Source organism: Poecilia formosa, unplaced genomic scaffold, assembly GCF_000485575.1.
Source record: "Poecilia formosa unplaced genomic scaffold, Poecilia_formosa-5.1.2 Scaffold186, whole genome shotgun sequence".
Classification (NCBI taxonomy): Eukaryota; Metazoa; Chordata; class Actinopteri; order Cyprinodontiformes; family Poeciliidae; genus Poecilia; species Poecilia formosa.
The window spans coordinates 813,993-836,352 of NW_006800125.1; the positions used below are offsets into that span (position 1 = coordinate 813,993).

A 22,360-nucleotide genomic window follows, 5' to 3' on the forward strand; every position below is an offset into this window, starting at 1 on the left:
ATAATAATATTATTATATAATAGTATTATTAATATTATTAATATTAATATAAACCAGTTTAAGACAACACGTATTAGGAAAATAAACTAAAAACGCAAAATCAACTTAAAATTGTTTGTCAACAACTCACTAAAGTCCTCTGTGTGCCCGATGTAAATTATGCAACTGTAAACTGTTTACATTAAACGTTTTACTAAAGGTTTAAACAGAGGTCACATAACGAAACAAATATGCGAGCTTTTCAAATACTTCACTTCCCTTCAAATCAAGCCCCCATATGCGCACTTGACAACTTTTATTCTGAAAATCCGCACCGGACGTCACGCTGCCCCTTGCCTGTTTCACTTTGACGGCTTGTATTTAACTCAGTCGCTGGTTCCGCACGGTGCGCCTGGTGGACTGGATCGTGAGCCAAGATGAGTCTTGCAATGAGGTTTTGGACCCTGGTGGTGAACGCTTTGTGTATTCCGATGCATATAATCAAAGCAGTCGGTCTGTACGAAGGTTATAAACGCGTCTTTCCCATTTTTCTGCAACGCATATCGATAAACTACAACAAGAAAATGCACGATAAGAAAGCGGAGTTGTTTCGCAGTCTGTCAGAGTTCGCCAAGCCTGGCAAAAAGCTCACACTTCTGGAAATAGGCTGCGGCACTGGGGCAAATTTTGAGTTTTACCCGCCTGGCTGCAAGGTGATCTGCACCGATCCGAACCCACACTTCAAGAAATATCTGGACAAAAGCATGAAGCAGAACGACCACCTCACCTACGACCAATTCGTGGTGGCCTCGGGGGAAGACATGGCGTCAGTAGAGGACGAATCGGTGGACGTTGTTGTGTGCACCCTGGTGCTGTGCTCGGTCGAAGATGTCCCGCAAACCCTGAGAGAGGCGCACCGCATACTGAGACCAGTAAGAGGTTTTTGAACTGGGCGAATGTTTCAGTAGTTCAAAACCAACCAAACAAGAGGGAAATCCAGCCACATTGTTAAGAAACAGGTTCTATAATTTCTGCTCAGCTTCTTAGTCCTTGTGCAATGTCATGTAACTATTAACCTGGATGATGGGCTGAAGATCAGATGGGCTTACAGAGAATAATTTGTAAGGTGTGGTGGCATATTAAAACTTAGGGTCTTAGTTTTCATTAGTATAAATGAATAAAATCATGGAATAAAAACGTTAAGAAACTGTAACTATATGTTGAAAGTTTATTTTTTCCCCCAGTCTTTAACTAAACAGTAACCAAAGGTAAACAGTTGTTAACCCACCCTGCTGTTATTAACTAGTTATAGATTTTGCTGAGCTGCAAATATATTTTTTTCTTATCAGGGTCTCTTATTCCCTCCCATTGCCTGAACTGGAAACACCAGGTTTCAGTGATGTAACCTGTTGCACAGGAACTGGCTTTCAAATGTAAAGCCATGAGAACACGCCTTAAACTAATTTATTTATTTTTTTGGCAGAGAAATTAATGCTTCTCAGACGGAGCATATTAAAACTTTGGAGAGAAACAAAAGGATTAGGAAAAACAGAACAGGGAAAGAGCGTTGTTGTTTAGTGTCTGGGGTCCTATGGGTGTTATGTTTTAGCTATGTTTATGTTTTTCTATGTTTTTTAGCTTTAGTTATGTTTTATCAATAATGTAGAATGTCATCTTCTTCTGTTATTTAAATCATACTTTAGAATAATTTACAGTTTAATAATTGCAAAAATATTTTTAAGTGGCTCACTATTGTTACATTTTAATCACACACACTCAACCAAGTTGTGTTACTCTCCTACCAACCTGTTCCTATTTCAAATCATCACTTCCAAATCACAATTTGCCATCTCTGTATGCTAGGAACATGGTTAGCTATGAGCCACTGCAAATGGTGGAGGAAGGGGAGTGGTTTGTTAATCTTTGCTTCATACAGATTAAGAAAACTGCTGTTATATTGTTAAGTTCCCTGGTATGTTGTTAAAAGAAGAAAACAAAGGAAAGCTAAGGCCAGAAATTGTAGCAGTTTTTAAATTTTAACTTTTTAAAACCTTGGTACATCTTGTTATGGAAAACCACTGCTTAGCTAATCAGTGCTGACAAATAGGACTAGACTATGTAAATATGCTGTGTCAAGCTTGTAGAGCAGAAATAAAGCCATTCATTTCCACCTGTTGAAATATAAAACAATTTGACCTAAAACTTGTACATATTTGTAAATATTTAAGCAGTAAAAATGTTTATCATCAGATCCAATTATCCAAGTTTAGCATTTTGCATGGTTTAAAGTTTAGCTTTGTAGTAAATGTATAAAGTTCCCCGTGACATAATGAACCAAACCAGTTTCTGCCACAAAGATTTAAAAAAATAAATATTGAAGTGGTACAATTGATTTGACTTAAGCTGTAATAAGCTTTGTAATGCTTACAAATATTAAATCTTTGTCTCTCAGGGAGGTGCCTTCTTCTTCATGGAGCATGTGGTGGCAGACCCCTCAACATGGGTGCACTTCTTCCAGCACGTCCTCCAGCCTGCGTGGTACTACTTTGGGGACGGGTGCGAGGCCACTCGGGCAACCTGGAAATACTTGGAGGAAGCTGGATTTTCTGAGCTCAAACTCAGACACGTTCAAGCACAACTTATGTTTATGATCAATCCGCACATAATAGGCTATGCAGTGAAATAAGATCCTAGTAATAACTTTTATAAAATGTCATTATGACTACCAGTATATGAATATGCCAAGCTTTGTATTGTGCCTATTGCTTGTGTGGGATGATTACTAGGAGAAAAGAGCACTTAATTTTAATTTTTGTATTCAAGAAAATGTATTTTGTAAAGATTATACCCGTTTAAAGACAGCATGCAATACTAATGTTTATATTACTGTTTACACATGTAATTGAAATGCACATACATTGCTGTGCCATTACTCATCTGTGAAGCCACTTATCAATAGGTACCATGTAATTAATTAATTACATCTTTTAATCTTTTCAACTAAGATTAAAAGATTGTTGAAAAATGTAAAATGGTTGCTGAATAATTTATTCCTGGACTGAGCTTGGGTCACACAAAGTTAGCTCAAGTCCTCATTGGTTGCAAAAAGAAGGAAAATAGGAGAAACTACTGCACTGTTGTCCTTTGTCGCCATCTAGTGGTGAAAAAAGAGATGAGTACAGTTTAATCTTTTGATCTGCTTTAGTCTTTTCGGCCGTTGTTGCGCTTAAACCGTTTTTCAAGGAAATATGCAGCCTTGTTTTATGAAATTTTGCAGACTACTTTGTTTCGCATTCAGCAGTCCTTTTTATCTACTGCAGTTTATTGGCCTGCGTGGTATGTACAAACGAGTGTTCCCCTTCCTCGCCTACAACGTAACATTTTCATACAACGATAAAACCCACAAGCTGAAGAGAGAACTGTTTCGGAACCTTGGAAGGTTCGCAAACGCTGACGGGACGCTTCGGTTGCTGGAAATCGGCTGTGGCAGTGGAGCAAACTTCAGGTTTTACCCCTATGGCTGCACGGTGATCTGCACTGACCCCAATCCGCACATGGAGCCGTACCTGCGTATGAGCATGGAGGCAAACAAGCACCTGACTTATGACGAGATGTTAGTTCTCTCTGGTGAGGACATGAGAGAAGTTGAGGACGAATCGGTGGACGTCGTGGTCTGCACGTTGGTGCTGTGCTCCGTGAACAACGTGGAAAGGGTCCTGCAGGAGGCCCGACGCATTCTCAGGAATGTGAGTTTTATATCGCTGCTAAATTTGCACTTTGCAAATCTGGCCTTTGGAAAGATTGCAGATATGTAGCTATTGTTGAAAGAAAGACACAATATGGCATGTTTGCTGCTTACCATGTATGGATGAGACAGAACACATGTAGATTAAAGTACTCTAGTCAGATGATAACAAAATGACCTTAAGTCCTATTTCAAAATGCTACGTGAGTGGATAACTAACACACCATCCATCCCTATGGTGAAACATAGTGGTGGCAGCAGTACCATTATGTTTTAGGGAGGCTGGTCAGACTTCAGAGTAAACTGTTTGGAGCTAACCAGGGTAATCCGAGAAGAAAGCCTGCTGGAGACTGGAAAAGATTTAAGACCGCAGCTGAGGTTCACCTTCCAAGCAGAACAACGGCTTGAACATCTAACCAGAGCTGCAATATAATGAGAATATTCATGTGCTAAACTGGCCCAAAGTCCAGCTCTAAATCCAATTATTTACATCAAATCTGTCTGAGGTTGAGCTATTCTCAGTGAGAAATAGGTAAACTTTGTATATATCTGCAAAGGAACATGTAAAGTTTATCTTTATGTGTGTAGTGTAATTTGCAAGTCACCATTTATTTCTTAAGCACCACCTTACAGATTAAATGCTGACATTGCATTACCTAAAAATAATCTAGTTAATTATGCACATTTAATCGTGCATTTTTAAAATTGTTCTTTTCATGTATGTGTATAGTTCTAAAGAGTAAGATGACTCAACCCAGCAGGACTTCACTGTGCTAATATTGCATTTCATTGGTTCAAATTCCAACACAACACGTTTTCTTATCAAGGCAGTCTAGACCTCTGTGCTAGTTTAGCTCCTTGTTGGAAAATACATTTCATAGAAAATCAGGGATGCCTTGAAGTAGTAGTAAACTAAGGCAAGTATGATGCAAAAGCAAATACACGACTAGTGCAGGCTTTAAACAATTTTCCCTTTACTTTAGATCCCTGTGATGATTGAGTTCAGGCTAAACTGCTGAAAGCCTCACTGCAGATTTGACCAGTCAGAACCAGAAGGCTGTGTGGTCTGTACTGGAGCAAACCCGAACGCTCAGAAACCCCACCTGTTGTTGGTTTTCTCTTTCAGGGAGGAGCCTTGTATTTTCTGGAGCATGTTGTGTCTGATCCGTCCACGTGGACACACTTCTGTCAGTATGTGTTTGAGCCTCTGTGGTGCCTCCTTGGAGATGGCTGCATGGTTACCAGAGCAACATGGAAAGACCTGGAGGCAGCTGGCTTTGCTGAGCTTCACCTAAAACACATAGAGGCTCCGGAGGTTTCTTTAATGATTAGGCCACACATCATGGGATATTCGATTAAATGAAATATGTTGTTTGTTGTTTCTAGTTAGTTAAAGACTTATTTATTAATTTCCTTCTTTTCAAATAAATTATCTTTTTAAATTTAGACCAAATGGTGAAACATTTTTTAAATCAATAGAATAAACACTCATAGCAACAGATCAAATTTTAAGGAGCAAAAATACCAACATTTTCATGCACAACAAATGCAACAAACAGCCACACATTATACTGAGAGAAAATATATTTATTTACTCACCGAATCAGCAACATTTCATATACTGTTTGTTCTTTCTCACTCCTCCCAAGATGTACAAATAAATATTACCTGGACTCTGTGCTTTTTTCCCTGATTGTCAAAGTAACTGCCAAGTAACAACCAAACCACATTTAATATTTCTGATACCCTTTATACTCCATTGCACAAATATAAGGAATGACAGTTGTAACATCTTTTTAAAAAGGGAAAAGAGGGGAATTGCTGGTTCACATAATTAAAAGAAAATGCATCTTTGTGATATTTATACAGTCAAAATTCTGCAGATGCTGGTCAATTAACTCCAATAGCAACAGGTTTAAAAACACAAGAAAATAGGAAAGGGATACATTTGGAAACTGAGACTCAACGTTAAAGCTCACAATTTCAAACCTCCCAGTATTAAAAATGTACACAACTATAAATGTTATAGCGTTAGCATTTTTGTTGATTTTTTTTTGTTTTTTGTTTTTTTTGCTTAAAAAAACAGCAGTTGGAAAATTGGCCAATTTGTCCAGTAAATCTCACTGCCAAAAGTCACTTTATATCAGAGTAAAAAAAAACAAAAACAAAAAAACAAAAAAAAACAGACTGGAGGCTTTCAGCCTGAAATGAAGTGTTCCCAGAAACCCAGACTTGTCCAAATGAATGAGAGCCGTGTCATTTCACACCGCCTTGATATGGATTGAAAAGGTTTATCCAGTTTTAACGCAGTACAGATCCTTTAATGTTTTCAGTTCTTCAATCAATGTTTTGTTTTGGTTCTCCAGAACTGCAACTCGGTTTTCCAGGCATTTAACATATTCCTTTTTCTTCCGCCGACATTCGCGAGCAGCCTCCCTGAAACCAGGAAAACCATCAGTACTTCCAACTTTAAAACAATGGAAAGAATGCATTGTTTTTTCAAAGTACAAATTCTCATAGCATCAAGATGGTGTGAATTCACCTCACACAGAAAACAACTGAATGAATATGAATTAATAATGAGGTTTTTTGGCTGATTTTATTTTTTTCTGTGTCTAGAAGGGACCTGAGCTGATTCAGGCCCCTCCAAGCCAGGTAACATCATGTGCAGTAGCTGCAGCAGTCGAATCTCTTGACTACTGAAAAGACTTTCCTGCTCAGCAACAACATAAAAATTCAGATAAAGATGTTTTTCACTTTAGAAAATGGAAGCAGGAAAAAGTCTTATGAATGGAAACGAAATGTTCCCATACTTAAAAAGGTCCAAAAAAAAAACCGAAGGCCAAAACTAACCCGAACCAATAAAAACGGGCAAGAAGTCCGCCTTTAAAAACAAGGGTTAAAACCCCAATAAAAAACCGCCAAACAAAAAACAAAAGCCACCTTGGCAAAACCAATTTTTTTCAGAATGAAAACTTCGTTCTGTCCAAACTGCTGTGGGCTTTTTAGTTGAGCCACCAAACTCAACTGTGTATTTACCTGTTTTTTGCAAGCCTGATTTCCCTCTTTAGTGTTGGATCATCAGTTTTAGTCTGGGACAGTCCAACAGGAGAGCTCATCACAACAGTCTGGGAAAGGGAGGCAGATGTGGGTGCTGTCCGAATCTGGTACGTTTGCACCTCTCCTCCGGCACCTAAACACGGGTCATATGAATCCTGTCACAACTTTCAGCATTTGACTGGAAGTTTTATATTGTGACTACGCCACAACATATTTTACTTTGGATGTGTGATTTGTAAGAGAACCTTCGATGTTAAGAACCATTTTTTATTTTCTTTTATACATTAAATACTTTGAAACTGTTATTTTATTTTATTTTTCTTGCCAATAGCCCTTGGAGTCAGTAACTCTCATATGGGAGATGATTAATAGAGTTTTTTCTGGAATCGCTTTTATTTGTTATATACGTAGCTGAATACTATTTAAAGACTTTTTGGGAAATATTTAACCTGTTGCCCCATTTCAATTACACAATAAGACTACTAAATAATACTGGCAAAACAAAATTTGGTGAATATGCTAAATGCTCACCTTGTACTACTACTTGGTTGCTCGGCACGAGTATCTGCTGGCCATCGGGTGTCTGGGCATACTGAAGGATGGTAGCTCCTTGTTGCGCTCCACCAGAGTTGGCCATAGTGACGGCCTGTAGACCCTGAATGCCTTCAGACCCTGGAGATGCCAGCTGGATTGTGCCATTAGCACCTATGGTAACTAATTATGAAGAAAAAAATAGAACGTGGTAAGGCACAACAACAACAAAAAAGATATTCTTTAAAACATGACAGGAAACAATATTCCTTATTTCATTACATGTACTTATTTGCATATTTCACTCCATTAGAGAAATCAAAAGTACTGAATACTAAAATTAAATACAAATATCAAGTGAGCTTCAAACATCCCCACATCCAATGTTGGTGTTAGTGTCCATGTATTCGCTTTAAGCTGAAGGAGGCGTTCTTACTGTACTGGCCGGAGCTGGTCTGGTAGATTGGTGTGCTTTGTACAGTAACACCTGTCACTCCTGTGGATGCTGGGCTGCTATCCTTTCCTTCTATGTGTGTTGTTTCCTCAGATGAAAGGTCATTGAAGATCTTTCTGCAGGACAAAAGAATTTGAGTGATTTCTCAAATTACATTAAAGCTTTAATCTGGGATTTAATTTGATCAATTTCTCACCTGTATGACGGCCGCCTTGCCAGTATTTCTCTGGTCTTCTGGGTTGTTGTGCCACTATCTGAGGAGTCTTGTGAATCGTCACTATCACTACCCTGGGCCTTCGCAGTAGAAGGTGAAGTTATAAGAGCAAGTAGTAACACAATATTCCTTCTTACATATCAACAAAAATCTTATTTTAACAGTGCCTTTTGAATGAGAAGGTGTACTATAGTACTGTAAAACTAGGAAACCACTCACTATGACCATATTAAAATAATCACTCAAAAAAAATAGAATATTTAAAGACAGCAGTCAAGAAGCACACGTCATGTCTTATCTTTTTGCCAACTGTTTGACTACACCCTTTTTACTTCTAGGTTTAGTGTCTAGAAGAAACAAATATGGTCATTCAGTATATATGACGGAATAAATTTCGGTTTGCAGTTTTCTTGTCTAGATTAGAACAATGAGAATGAAAAACATGAGTGCCAAGAAAAGCAGCTGTGCTCACCGTTGCACTCTGTGCCTGAGGGGACTGAATGACTGACGACTGTGCAGACTGGATCACTCCCTGAACCTGAAACTGACCCCCAGGCAGTTGCACAACCGCTACAGAAGAGCCTCCCAATGACATCTAGAAAAATTCAAATAGAAAAAAAAAATACAGACAAAATATGGTTTGCCATATAAAACATAAAACATTATTTGAAGAGAATTTCCTAAACAAGTAAAAACAAACACACAAACCACATGTAAATGAGACTACTACAACATGTAATCTCATTTACACTTAGGTTTTAAGTGATTTATTTATTTATTTTTTTTGCTTTAACTTACACATTAAAAATGATTTTAAGCTAAGAGTCATAAATGCAATGTTCTTATCATAAAAATGTAATACATGTTATTTTACATACTTCAGAGACATTAGAAAACTTAACTTGGAAAGACAGCAACAACACTTTCTACTTTAGCACCATTCTTTACCATGAAGCGTTTCTATGAATACATCATTTATATTTGTAAAGAGTCTGTAGAATTAGAGCTTCAAAAGTGACCCAATTTAATAACAATATTGTTTTTAAATCAGCAAGAAATAATCCAAATAGATTACTTTTTTTTAAATTAAAAACAAATATATTGATAATGTAAATGCATCATTATTACTGAATAAACTATTCATTTTATTGATTGCACATGTTGAATTTATTTTAGTCTCTCAGTTGTATCCATAGAAATCAATGGGGTGGACCAAGGATGTTCTTGTCAATTTAATTGATTTAAAATTGACTCATTGTCCTTGTTAATTAAATCAATCAAATGTCAGTGTGCACTTAATTCACTGTAGCTTAAATTATTTCATGTATAGTTCAGCACACGAAATACCCAAGTAAAAAAAGTTATTTACAAAAATAATTCTACTACTTTAAACACATAGTGACATTATACTTGAATTAAATATATAAATATGTATTCAACAAATCAATATATTTAAATAACTTTTAATGCATTCATTTTTACATTTGAAGAAACATTTAAATAATTACAAACAGTATTGATACATTTTGTGGGACTTTGTGGGATTTTTTTTGGCACTCAATTTGCAAAAACTCAAACTCAATGTTAGTTTTCACACTGAAAAATTTTTAGTGGAAATATACAAATATAAATAAAATCAAGCGCTGCAAACTAATGTTATATTAGTTTTCTGTGTAAAATCTTTGATCTGTAGCTTTTCAATTAAAAATTATTACAGATATCAACTTTTTTTCATACAAAATGGTTTCATTATTTTCATAATGATGAGGGATTTTATGCTGTCATCATATAACTTTAAAACATATTTAGACAAAAAGGCAGCAACTTGGTCAGGTTCTATGTCATTTTGAATTTGATTAGTACTAAATTATAAGCCGAGTACCAACCACAGTTTAAAGTCGTAAACTGCTTGTAAAGCTCCACAGAATGGCAGGTTTTCTTTTTCAAGGCATATATTAGTTACCTGCTGCGCTATCTGTGAGAACTGAGAGGCTGTGATGGTAGTGGGAATGGTTGCAGTCTGTGACTCAGTGCCATTGCTGCCCTGCTGTACTTCTTCCATAGTAACTGAGAAAAAATAAATCAATATTACTGACTCACAGCAACTCTAATATAACAACAGCTGTTGTGCCGCGCCGTTCCCTTTGCTGAAAACACCAAGCCGCATGGTCCGACTGATTGCGCCTAAATAAACGTTTAAAATATGCGCAACCACTAAAAACCTCCTTCTTGTAACTTTTTGTTTCAGATCAATTATGATCTTAAATAAATGAAAATTAAGTCAACCAGAATACGACTTCCTCTTTGGTTGACTCAAATTTGGCAATGCAAGTAACGTTAATATCGAGTTACGAAACACTGCAGGGATCTGGAGTCAATACTGTTGACTTTTTACCCTCATTGATTTGATGCCCAATCCTACAAAATGTACAACTTTATAACGAAAAAAACTCCAGCACTTAAAAATATATAGCTTCTACTTCTAGAACGTTCGAGCTCACTAATCTTAGAGCTACTAGTTAACGGTGGCTAACCACTTAAGCGGATGTAATACACTTTAGAGCGATAAAAGCAACCGTTTCTGAATTATATGCTTGGCAAGTTTCGTTAGGCTGGTATACGGCACGGATGAGCTTTTTGTCTGAGTGAGCAAATATATGTAACTCTGTCACTGGCACGCAACTTATCGCGTCAAAAGACGTCAGCGATACGAGGAGCCATTAAGCTAACTACACCTTCCCTTTTCGTAGAACGGCGAGCCGTTGACGAAGCGACGAGCCGCCATTACGGCCAGAGCGGAGCAGACAGACAGACGAGTACAAAAAGTACCGCTCAGCCAGCTGGATAATTTACCTTCTCAATGAAGTGGGACTGTTCTTGTTCACAGCGTGAAGCTCGGGCAATTGGTGTAAAGACTTTTATTTCGGTAGGAACCTGTAAATTTACTTAGCAGTAACGGCTAACAGCTAAAAACACGAAGATGTCAGCTTAAAAAAAAATAGCTGACCACTTTTCTCCCCCCTCAAAGGAAATGGGCGGGGCTTATGAGTACAGAAAGGATTACGTAATTATTCCTTTGAGCTTTGTGATTGGAGGAAAAAGTTTGAGCGTGCCGTGCCACAAAGTTGGAGTTTGCTGGAGTTGTACAATAAAACAATATTACAGTAGAATAAAATATTATTGCATATCGTAATTCTGTACTTGTAGTTGTAAAAAACATATGGAGACATTTTATTATTCAAAATATGTAAGGTTTCAACAAATATACTCGCACTTGTGTAATAATACTACTGTTGTGCAATAATTCAATGGATTATGATCTTATTACTTAAATCCTGCTCCCCACTAAACCTGTATTACGTCAGAGATATTAATCTGTGCTTTAATAGCTTTTTTTTTTTTTTTAAATACCTCCAAAATTGTAATGGGGAGTTCACTCAAATTATCATCTCTAAATAAAAGTAATATAATAAAGACATTACTAATTACAGTCTTTCCTTATTCTTTTATATTACCATCTTTTTTAAAGTGAAGCTTCTGCCACTTTTTTAATGGTGGCAAATCTTGACTGAATTTTGAACATGACATTTTCTGGGGCACAACATCTATAGTTATAACTTTTTGTAGCATGATTTTCTGGTATTTTCTAATGTTTTGAATTCTTTTTTTTAAATAAATGCATAGGTTGTTTCTTGGATTTGCACTTTTTATGCATACTCTGCATCTGAAAGTACATTTGTACTGCTGAGTGAGCACATGTTGCTTTATGTATCATGTAGATTATGAATAAATTATGATACAATTTGAAGTTCTTGTCCCTATTTTACCAGGAACTGTATAGGTTTCCAACATGGTATGTGGTTTCAAATTCTTTTTATAATCACTGCAGAAACATGGAATATCATATAACACAACACAACAAATGAACTTAAAAAAAATAATCTCAACAACAACAACAAAAGAGACTATTTTTCAAATAATGTAAAGTCTAACATTTCAGTTCCTGTCATTCTCTGTGCACTACGATAAGTACAGAAATATTGAGGCACATTGTATGATTAAATGTTTCGGTTTATTCTGCATTACTTATACATTAAGTATAAAACAAAGTACAACAAACCAAAATGGTAGAAAGCAAAATGGTAAAGGGTGTACCACTTAATATTTAACATATTGAGTTAAAACACCTCCATAGACAGTGGATTACGCCCTCTTGAAGCAAATATAGATTTCACAGAGTAATTAATATACAACATAGTCAGAGTGCATACACAAAATATTGACAACTCAGTAGAGATGAATGCAATCTTAAGTACACTACTGGGTAAAACTGATCAGTTCTTCTTAGTCTTTAAAAAATTAGCATCATGTTTATTTTTCCATATTGTGCAAGCTTTGAAATTAAATTGCACCATCATTAGGATTGCATAGTGTAAGAAATCTGAAGTTGGAAAAAAAAAACAAAAGAGTAAGAACCAGAAGAAGCCCTTGTAGACTTCCCAGCAAAGCAGGTAGATGGATTCTGGTTGTCGCTTCAGATCTCTGATAATTTGCAGAGACTCATTTTTGTCAAATATCCAGTTTATGGATCCCGCTCTTTCATGCTTGTTGGATCACCAGGTCCAGTCCTGTTTTACCAGTTTTACTCCCTGAAGTTACAGTTTCATACCTGTTTATCTCTTCTACTATGTCAAAAATAAGATGTACCTCGAGCCAGTCCCTTCGTGGCCGAGTCGTGCCAACATTCTGCTGCAACTATGAAACAAAGGGTTAAAGCTAAGATGAAGCACTGTTGGACCCGATGTTGTTAAAATGGGGCACTGTGTCATGTGAAGCAGGATGGGGCAAAAACTATTAAACAGTGCAAAGTGCATTATTTTGATGTTTGTGATTACTGTTGAGGTTTGCAAATCTCTCCAAAATTGGGCTAGATTTGTTTAAATGGTAAAATGGGGCAACGGCAAAGCCAGAAAAAAAAATTAAGAATTAGAAAAAATTCTGGGCTGAAACAAAGGTTTCATCACTGAAACATTGTGCAAGTCATTATGTAGAGTCTTTAAATGATAAAGCACAAGGGAAGAGCATGATTGCTGGTCAAACGTGTACACACACTTATCTTGTGTATAAATTTTTAGAAATAATTCGATGTCAGCTGTTCTCTTTTGGGGGTTAAATGATTATACAAAAACAAACACGGATGCACAAGTTTGTATTTTTATAGATTGGGGCTGTATGAGTATATATAAGCTTATCTTATTACTTTGATCCCGTGTAGTTACGGGAGAGTTCATACTTGTGCACTCAGTTCTGGCTTATTAAGTCATTAAAGCTCTTTGTGGTACAATCACTTAACAAACCCCAAATTAACATGACGCTCACACCTCACCATGAGCGGATGTAAACTTCTGAACAGAACATTTTGATGAGATGCAGTACTTTTGTGCTCATCTCCGTCAGGTGTTTTTATTTTCCTCTGGATGGCGTGTGGCTCAGCCTGCAGCTGCATTCACAAGTGCTTAAATATTCCAGTGACGATGCAGAAAATAATTTATGACACATGTTGACTATTTTCTGCCTGTTACAGTACAAACAACATTGCTTTGAGAATTCAAAATAATTATATACAAAAAGTTGCACAAACACATTAAAAAAAAAAAAAAAGAAAAAAGTTTGAGCTTTTGAATGCCGAGAGGAACCTGGTTTGAACTTATCGCTCCATAATGTTTTAAACAACTGTTTGGCAGAGTGGTGGCCATGGATGTAAGTGGACATAATTTTTTATACTTCTTTTTTTTTTTCCACAAAGTAACCCGTCCGCCTGAAAACAGTCATATTATTAGTTGTGCAGCCTTCCTTACAGACACTAACGGGGGAAAGTTCCTGCATTAACAGTGATAGCCCTCCCAGTAAACGTTGGATTATTCTGCTCAGAATAACGTGCTCCTGAACCATATGCTCATAATGCCTCATTGTTATAATAAAATAGATCTTTCTTTTTTGTTTCTTCAAAAAGTGCAACGTTATATCCATACCGATACATAATGATTTAAAGTTATTTATCTTTAATAATCCCATATATAGCTAATATCCCCAAACAAAAGTACTTTTAACTGTTAGATCCTATTTACAATCTTCTTCCTGCTACTGTTACAGCCTCCCAGCTCAGTTACTTATTCAGAGAGGAGCAGCTGAGAGAGGTGAACAAAACAATTATACATTTATACAAATAAAAATATCTATACAGTGACATACAGTATCGAAAATACAAAGATACCCTTTTTTTTTTTTGTTACAGTACAGAGTACGGGCTCTTGTTTTGTTATCATCCCTTTTGGATATTTGTCAGAACTTTTGCTCCACTTGTTAAGGAAGAATCTAAAAGCCATTAATAGCAATTTTATTAAAAGTTAAAGATAGGAATGTATGGCTGAAGTTTTGTAAGGCAGGAAATATATCAAAGCAGGAATTATCTATTTGGTTTCGATAAAAGTAGGGGAACAGATTTCTAAGTATGCACACTGGCTGAGACAGAGGTCTGTCTTCATGGCTTGTCCTCTTGCTTATCCACGTTGCTAAGAAATGAAATGAAGGGGCTCGGGACATGCGTTTGGGGGTGAGCTTGCTTGAAAGTTGCACGTACAAAAATACTTCAAGCCGTGTTGAGATTAGTAGCTCTGTGTGGACGTGAAGGGGACAGACTTTCACCAAGACAGGACGACAGTTTTTGTTATCAAAATTGACCTGTTGTCTTATTTTGTCATTTCTACACAGAAAAAAAGTGCATCAGAGGCTTTGCTTTGCCTTTCATCTTACGGTACGTTCACTGCCTTGTCTGCATGATTTTATGTTCATAGAAAAAACACAGTGTTCAACCCCAAACACAGACATGCAGTGGTGTAGATATGCTGGTGTCACACGTGGCTGCGTGTCTGTACACGTGCTTCATGCTTTTCTGCTCTCCACACACACACACACGGACACACACACACACACACACACACACACACACACTCCATCGAGCCCGCGACGCCGCAGAAGACGGATCCAGAGATCGCACCCATCGGATGGCCACAAGCTCCTCACATGTTGTACGCAACGTAGATGGGATCCAGCTGGTCGGCGAGGAACGAGTCACGCAGGTGCATCCGCTGCTTCTCGCCCCTGGAGTTGATGGGTATGACGCCCGGGTCGACGATCACCACCACGCCCACGATGAGGTGGTGCTCCTCCAGCACCACGTTTGTGATGAGGGGCACGAGGTCCAGCGCGTCCTGCTCCGAGCCGCACAGCTCCGACACCACCACCAGCAGGTTGGTCCATGTAAACACAGCACTGCGAGGGACGAGAGCGACGAGAGATTTACGTCGGTGAGGTTTAAAGAGCGAGAGAAAGAGGCACAGGGATAACGTCGAACCACCCGGAATGAGCTGGGACGTCGCCAAAATGTAATTGGAAACACAAACGGGAACGATTTTTAGGATTGGAAAAGCATCGGCGGCACCCTCACCTCTCAGCTATACTCCGGTGAGCTCGTGACACGGATGTTTCGATGTCGGTGGGGTGGTAGCGTAACCCTCGTAGCTCTAGCGTCTCATCCAGTGACCCAACCACAAATAGAGCGTCATGCCGATCTGAGACACAAAGAAATATTTGCAGAGTGCAAAGAAAAATTTTGTTCAGTTACTGTAAGAGTGAACTTATCTCTTTGTAATCACAGGGAATATGGTGTAGTGCCTTGCAAAAGGCATGCCTCAACCCTTTCCACAGTCACGAGTTTCTTATCAGCATTTTATGTGATAGACCAACACAAAGTGGCACACTGGAGCAGAGTGGAAGGAAGGGCATTTTTGTTTGTAAAAAAAATTCAAAATTATGGATAATTTTTCTTATGCACTACTTTGTGTTGAATTGTTGCAGAAAGCCCCCAAAATACTTCAGTTTATACTATTATTTTGCAGCTAATGATGAGAGAAAATGTGGAAAAGTTCAAGAGGTGCGAATAAAGTTTGAAAGCTTTGTCAATAACTGTTGATAAGCTTTGTTGTGACGTCTCCGTGGAATAATTTGTAAAAAAAAAAATGTAAGCATTATCACCAGTAGTGCTGAAATGTATTTAGTCTTTTATGCATTTTTAAATACCTAAATCATCTGATGATCTGTTTTCACAAGCCCTGTATATTCAGACTTACCAATTCCAATCGTCTAATTTCAGTCTAACTTATTTTAAGCTAGGTTTGAGTTTGGTCTGCCTCTTTACCTCCACTTGCGTCCAGCAGCTCTGTCCTCTTCACGAATCCCAAGTATCCAGTTCTGGCCCACAAAGTGTGCGGGTCTCCAAAGCTGAGCTTGGTGTTGAAGTGGTTGGCCTGAAGACTCTCCTCGCCGTAGATGGTGTAGTAACCGCTGGCATTGTGAGGGCTGTTCACCCAGATCTGAGGCAGGCAAACAAAAATTGTGTTTGCTCAACCCTGGAGTGTTTTTATGTTGGCACAAAGACGCTGTCGCCTCAAACGAGCAACTTCAACCACTTTACCTCCCCCAGGTGAGAATCGCCGAGTGGACCTTTGGTCTCTGGGTTCACGATGATCACCCTGACGCCTGGCAGGATCTTGAAGAAACGACACCAATATATCATCATCATGTTCTTGTGTGAGAATTTAGCAAGACGGTCTATAACAGTGGAGTACACTTTACGTTTCCCCACCTTGCCAGACTCCATCAGAGGAAGACTCTGAGGTGCTCCTCTCTCCACCAGCCTCACTCTGAAACGCCCAACAACATAAACAGTCAGGCACACGTTTACAAAAATGCTGAGCCTTAAACCTAAAAGGGACACTAAGCAGAAATATCATCAAGCTACGACTGCAGACCACACACCACACCCCATTTGTCTGCTCAACAGAAATATAATGCAGGTTACGTCCACAACAGTGCCAGTGGGAGGGACTGACGCAGGCGTTCCTGCACCGGATGTCTCGAGAGAATTCAGACGTGCAGAACGACCCTTTGACTTTTATAACCTTGCTTGAGGTGCGAGCCATTTACTGTCTTTTTCCGTTTTAAAGAGCGGATGTCGCTGCAGCTCGTCAAACCTGCCCGCATTCAACAATCGATAGAAAAAGAGTCTGCAGAGGAAGCCCAGCCCACTGACACCGTAGTGGATTTATTGTGCAGATGTTGAGTCTTTTATTTATTTGACGAGCCAGAGTGGCAGGTTGAAGTGTTTCGTGGTGAGCTGCAGGAACTGCACTGTGAAAATGGAGTAAATATTATACTATAACAAATTAGGTTTTCTAAGTATTATGAAATAATACTTGATTAGTTACCAATGATTGCTTTTTTAATGGATTTAGAGAACTGCATACAAGTATCCTAATATACCTGCCCTCAGTTAATTTACTAATTGAACAAACTGTGGACATGTAAGTAATTACAGATCTTTTTCATGACATGTATAAATAATTATTACAATTTAATTGTTGCGATTGTGACATTTTTGGCATCAAAACCGGAACAAAATAAGATCGCTCCTTGTGAATTAAAAGTAAAACTGGTTTTATGCTACAAACAAATAACAAATATCAAAAACCTGAACCGGACTGAGCTGTAAAGTTCGGTAAGGTGAAGTGGAAAACCGTTCCGTATCCAAACGGCTCAGATTTTGAAATCCCTGCATCCTTTGAACTGACGAGGCGAGGAACCATCTGGCGCATTACCAGAACAAAATCCCAGAGTCTAAAAATTGTGACGGTGTTGGACAAGTTCAGACAGATGGTATGAGTAGCTCGCCTGTCTGCAGAGGCTCTGTTAATGCTGGATGACACAGCTTTTACACCAACATATGCTGTCATCCATATCGCGTCTTTATCACGGAAGAATATTAAATACTTCAAAGAGACAACGTAAAAATCACAATTTGCATCCTGTTTAAGGCGTAGTAAACGACTTAAAGAAAGAAATGTGGCATGTTTTTAAAACAGAGAACGCATTAAAAGATGAATGAGAATGTCAAGTACCTGAGCTTTTATAATAATCAGGAATAGACAAAAAAAAATAATCTAAAACGTTTAAAGGACGTTTAAAGGATGCTGAGAACAGATAATACAGAGCCTAGTAGATAAAGAGGTTTTGAGCTGCTGCGGTTAACGGCATCAAATTTAAAGACATCATTAAGAGGAAAAGCAATCAGGAATTTGATCTTTATTATTTTTGTGTATTTTATTCAAAACTCAGGGTAAATGCATTATGCTCATAACAGAAATAGAATCACAGTTTAAAACGTTTTGCGGAAAAAAAAAGAGTAACATTTCTAACTTATTTCATATTGCCAAAGCTCAGTTTTGAAGCTTAAAAGCGTTGAGTGGTTTATTTAATCATGCTGTTTTAGTTAAAAACGAGCCTCCTGTGCTCCTACCTGTCATGACGTAAAGACTTCATGTCCACATACACCGTGCAGGGATCAGGGCCTGTGGTTCCCTGTGGCACGCACAAAACGTCAGACAGGTTCACACTTTTAATGTTGAAAATCCATATTGAATTATTTCACCGCAAATATAAAATGTGCAAAAAAAAAAAAAAAAATCTACATAAAGAAACTGGCAGGCAACTTGGCTTGAGCTAAAGGGACAGTGCCAACCCGTCCTGGGTTAGCATATTTTAAACAGTGAAAATACAAATATTACGAACCCTGGTTTCTTTTTCTGTTTTACAATTGTTCAGACCAGAGGAGGTACGTCAATCAAACTAAGACAGAACAAGTGCTGATGTTTGGTTTACCTGCAGGCAGATAGCAAGGTTAACTCTGGAGCCAAAAGCTGTGCTGACCGCCCTGGACGACAGCCCCACGTCCTTAAACAGCTTGGAGAAGGACTGCGAGAGGACAAGACGAGGACGCTCCTCCGCTATCACGACGCAGCTCCGCACGCACGACAGGTTCACCCCGCGGGCCTTGAGCACAACCAGACGCGACAATCATATCCAAGTTTGTTCGCCACAAACCCTGATTGTGTGTTGTGCGCAGGCCCTCACCTTCAGTAAGTCGGTCTGAGTGCCCAGCCCTTTAGTGCACAGCTCCATGACGGAGTAGGAGCAGAAAGTGTCCCTGATGCGGTACTGACTGAGCGTGCTCAGCCACAGAGACACGCTGCTCTCCAGCTCAAAAGGAGGGATCAGGATAGACTGGTGGCCAGAGTAAACACTGAAGGTTAAAGTAAAAAAAAAAATGATGATGAAGAGCTGAGGAAAACCAGCGCAGACACAAGCATAACGTAAAGGAGGCGATGGCTCACTGCACCTTGCAAGGCACCACAAGACGAAGCCCAGACCGCAGTAAGGATCCAGACAGATGGCAATTTGGCGAGAAGAGTAAAGCTCACACTGCAGCTTTATGGAGCGACAAAGGGCACTGACTGCTGCGTGAGAGATCTGTGATGAATGCACAGAAAAGGTTTTTAACTACTGTTATTTTCTGGTTTCTTTTCAAATATGGAGAGCAATCACCATTTGATTGTCTAATTAAGTAGAGAGAAAAAGATCTCACGCTGGTTTCATTGTCAGAATGAAGTTTTATTAGCCTGCTGTAACGACATAAGATGATGACAAGTTTGTTTTGTTGCAAAAGTTGCTTCACTTAATCATAACCTTGAGATGACAAAGCATTCAGTAATGTGTCATTGTGTCATTTTCTCAGGAGAATAAAACTACTAACCTGGTTTTGTGGCTTTATTTTATCACTCAGAAGTGAGGTCTCAGTTTTCTTTTTGTGATAATGTGTTTATTGCATCTTTATCTCAAGATAGCAAGAAATTCAAATGATTTTATACAGTTTTAGGGTCTGATTATCTGATAACATTTCATTATTTTGTCACAATAACATAAACAGCTGTCTAGATGAGAAAATTCACATTAGATCTCAATCCTGTCTCGTCGTGATAACAATTTTATTTCATGATTATGTCGAGATAGAGTCATTTTGAGCCTATTCAGTGCGATTGCAGTCCATATTGTATGAATAATTACATTTTACAGTTGTTATATATATATATATATATATATATATATATATATATTATGGTAACAGTTTGATAATCTGACTGTTATATTTTAGAAATGAATTTTACTAGAGACATGCAAAAAGCAGGATCTCCCACCTTGACGCCAGTGAGCATGCCTGTCGTGGAGACGCTGAAGTCCAGATAAGCGATCATCTCTGCTGTGGGAGGTTTGTAGATCTGTGGAGGGCGTCGGCGAGGGAGGTCGTCTGCAAACAAGAACAGAGCAACGCTTTTAAAAGGAAGAAAATGCATGTAGGACAGTAAGAAATAAGTACAGAATAATGTTTTGTTAAATAACATTTTATGGGTATGTATCTCTCATAACTCATCTTTGGAGAATCCTGTTGTACAGAGAGATGAAAAATTAAACGTTAGAAACCACACGATGTGAGCGACTGTCTGCTGTCGCAACGTTCCCGTTCAGGAGGAGTGAATGCTTTAAGTCAACGAAATCTGCTGGGTTTCAGTGCATAGAAAATTTCTATAACCAATTTTAATAATGAACTGAACTTTACTGGACTGTTTGTTAACTCGGGTCTATTTGAATATATGTGTGATTGGACGGAAATGAACTTTTTCTTTCACAAGTGCCTGGAGATGACGTGTTATGAATGGTCCCTAAATGTTTAAATTGAACTGAATCGGTGGGTTTTATCACCTGTATCAATGACGGTCGGCCAGGTTTTGATGTTGACGGACGCTGCAGCCTCTTTGGAGCGCAGGATCCTCATGAGGTTCTGCGTGGTGAGGATGCACGCGGCTTTGCTGACCTGGCAAGAAAACACAGGTGTGATTCATAAGGAAAGCAGAAGCTGCTGCAGAATTTAAATGAGGAACGAACACCCATCACGCAACATGATCGCTCTTTCTGATGCTGAATTGTTCAGCTGATGTTGCTGCTGATATAGATTTGTTTTGTAAACAAGATGTGCCTTCAACAGGTCACGCAACTGTTAAACACGAAGAACATCGACGATATGAACGCGAGTGAAAATTTGTCGACAGTCCAGGCGTCATTAATGCCCTCTGGAGAGTATGAGTGCTTTTCTTTTTGCAAAGCATTGTAAATATCCAAATAAATTAAATATCTCCAAGTTTCTGATTATTTCTCAGCATAAAAGCTACCATGATTATTTAAAAGTAACGTGACGAAAACATTTTTAAACAGACGTACGTCAATGATCATCCGAACAGTCGGCAGAGTGGCTGCCAGGTTCTGCGGGTGCGGAGGCCTGACGTTGACCGGAACGCAGCCGGCGTACAGACAGCCGTAGAAGGCCGCGATCAAATCGATCCCTGTGCGAAAACATGGAGGACAACCGCACAGTTATAAAAAAAAAATGTAAATCATTTAAGTCTCATCGTAAGTAATCTTTAGACAGAGTCAGAGGCAACTTGCCAGGAGGATAGAGCAGCACCACATTCTCCCCGGTGTTGATGCTGCTTTTCTCAGAAAGGGCAGCTGCTATCTTCTCTGCTCTCTTGTGAAGCTGGACGCAGGTCGCTGTCCCAACTGACACACCCTAAAGGACAACAACAACAAAAAAAGAAGAGGAGATAAAGACACGTGACGTAGAGTAATGCAGAAATCAGTGTTGGGAAAAGCCGGACAGGAGTAACTTTGTACCTTTGCATTAAGGAGAACGTAGAGAACATGGTCCGGGTCAGTCTGGGCCCTCCACTGAAGAGCTTCAGTCAAATACTGATGCTGCAATTTGGTGAGAAAACTAATGAACAGCAACAGATCTACAGAAGCGCAAACAATTACACAGGGCAAATCCTGATGGGAGTAAAATAAAGTGGCGCGAAGAGGCTGCACAGCTCAGCGACAAATAATCCAACACAAACATCCAACATAATGTATAACTCTCACTTTGAGTCAGAGGTGGGTAGAGAACCCAAACATTTTACTCGAGTAAGAACAGAACCACTGCAATATATTTTACTCATCTCAGAATAAAACGTGTCCTCCGAGAAATTACTCAAGCAAGAGTAAAAAAAAGTATTTGGTAAACAGATCAAAACATCAGTAGATCACATCATCAAACAGATCAAAATATAAGGTTGTGTGGAAAAAGTTGGTATTTCAAGGAACTAAATGAAAACTAATTCATATAAATAATATAATTACAAAAATCAAAGTCAGATGAAAGAAAATATTTCCAATTCAATTTCTTTCAATATAAAATTTATGAAGCTTGAACAAAAACCGAAAGTGTGTGTCTGGATCTGCTTAACTTTTATTTAAAAACGTTTGTCCTTCATTCAGTGAAGAACAGCAGGTAGAGTATTCAGAGATTTTACTCGTGTAAGAGTAGTAATAC

General features: G+C 38.5%; 4 protein-coding genes across 6 annotated transcripts in view; 2 read left to right on the top strand and 2 right to left on the bottom strand.

Annotated features, from left to right (window-relative positions):
* The window catches only part of LOC103147640 (methyltransferase-like protein 7A), a 13,810-nt gene extending 8,019 nt beyond the window's left edge, over positions 1 to 5,791 (top strand). Inside the window, exons 2-3 of one of the 2 annotated variants that reach the window (XM_016678586.1) lie at positions 3,257 to 3,725; positions 4,851 to 5,791. In XM_016678586.1, the coding sequence (XP_016534072.1) occupies positions 3,318 to 3,725; positions 4,851 to 5,087 (645 nt within the window). In that variant the 5' untranslated portion in view covers positions 3,257 to 3,317 and the 3' untranslated portion in view covers positions 5,088 to 5,791. Of the gene's footprint in view, positions 1 to 3,074; positions 3,726 to 4,850 lie in introns of those variants that run through there. The other variant, XM_007566083.2, reaches the window with a different exon arrangement.
* On the top strand, positions 333 to 2,710 carry tmt1a.1 (thiol methyltransferase 1A, tandem duplicate 1). The gene is made up of 2 exons (XM_007566078.2): positions 333 to 911; positions 2,432 to 2,710. The coding sequence occupies exons 1-2, from the start codon at positions 417 to 419 to the stop codon at positions 2,663 to 2,665; spliced, it is 729 nt and encodes a 242-aa protein (XP_007566140.1). The 5' UTR covers positions 333 to 416; the 3' UTR covers positions 2,666 to 2,710.
* Positions 5,297 to 11,708, bottom strand: atf1 (activating transcription factor 1). Of its 2 annotated transcripts, XM_007566081.2 has the most exons (8): positions 10,837 to 11,708; positions 9,947 to 10,050; positions 8,456 to 8,578; positions 7,966 to 8,063; positions 7,752 to 7,885; positions 7,316 to 7,498; positions 6,764 to 6,917; positions 5,297 to 6,160 (listed from the first exon to the last, which is right to left on the bottom strand). In XM_007566081.2, the coding sequence occupies exons 2-8, from the start codon at positions 10,043 to 10,045 to the stop codon at positions 6,016 to 6,018; spliced, it is 936 nt and encodes a 311-aa protein (XP_007566143.1). In that variant the 5' UTR covers positions 10,046 to 10,050; positions 10,837 to 11,708; the 3' UTR covers positions 5,297 to 6,015. The 2 variants fall into 2 exon arrangements, with proteins under 2 accessions (XP_007566143.1, XP_007566144.1); XM_007566082.2 differs by lacking the exon at positions 9,947 to 10,050 and having other exon boundaries at positions 10,837 to 11,707.
* Positions 11,709 to 13,449: 1,741 nt separating this feature from the next.
* The window catches only part of dip2bb (disco-interacting protein 2 homolog Bb), a 46,475-nt gene continuing 37,564 nt past the window's right edge, over positions 13,450 to 22,360 (bottom strand). The window contains 14 exon segments of the mRNA XM_016678584.1: positions 13,450 to 15,315; positions 15,491 to 15,614; positions 16,241 to 16,415; positions 16,517 to 16,591; positions 16,688 to 16,745; positions 18,398 to 18,459; positions 18,760 to 18,930; positions 19,012 to 19,180; positions 19,277 to 19,407; positions 20,133 to 20,242; positions 20,695 to 20,806; positions 21,211 to 21,332; positions 21,436 to 21,559; positions 21,664 to 21,744. Of these exon segments, the coding sequence (XP_016534070.1) occupies positions 15,063 to 15,315; positions 15,491 to 15,614; positions 16,241 to 16,415; positions 16,517 to 16,591; positions 16,688 to 16,745; positions 18,398 to 18,459; positions 18,760 to 18,930; positions 19,012 to 19,180; positions 19,277 to 19,407; positions 20,133 to 20,242; positions 20,695 to 20,806; positions 21,211 to 21,332; positions 21,436 to 21,559; positions 21,664 to 21,744 (1,767 nt within the window). The 3' untranslated portion in view covers positions 13,450 to 15,062.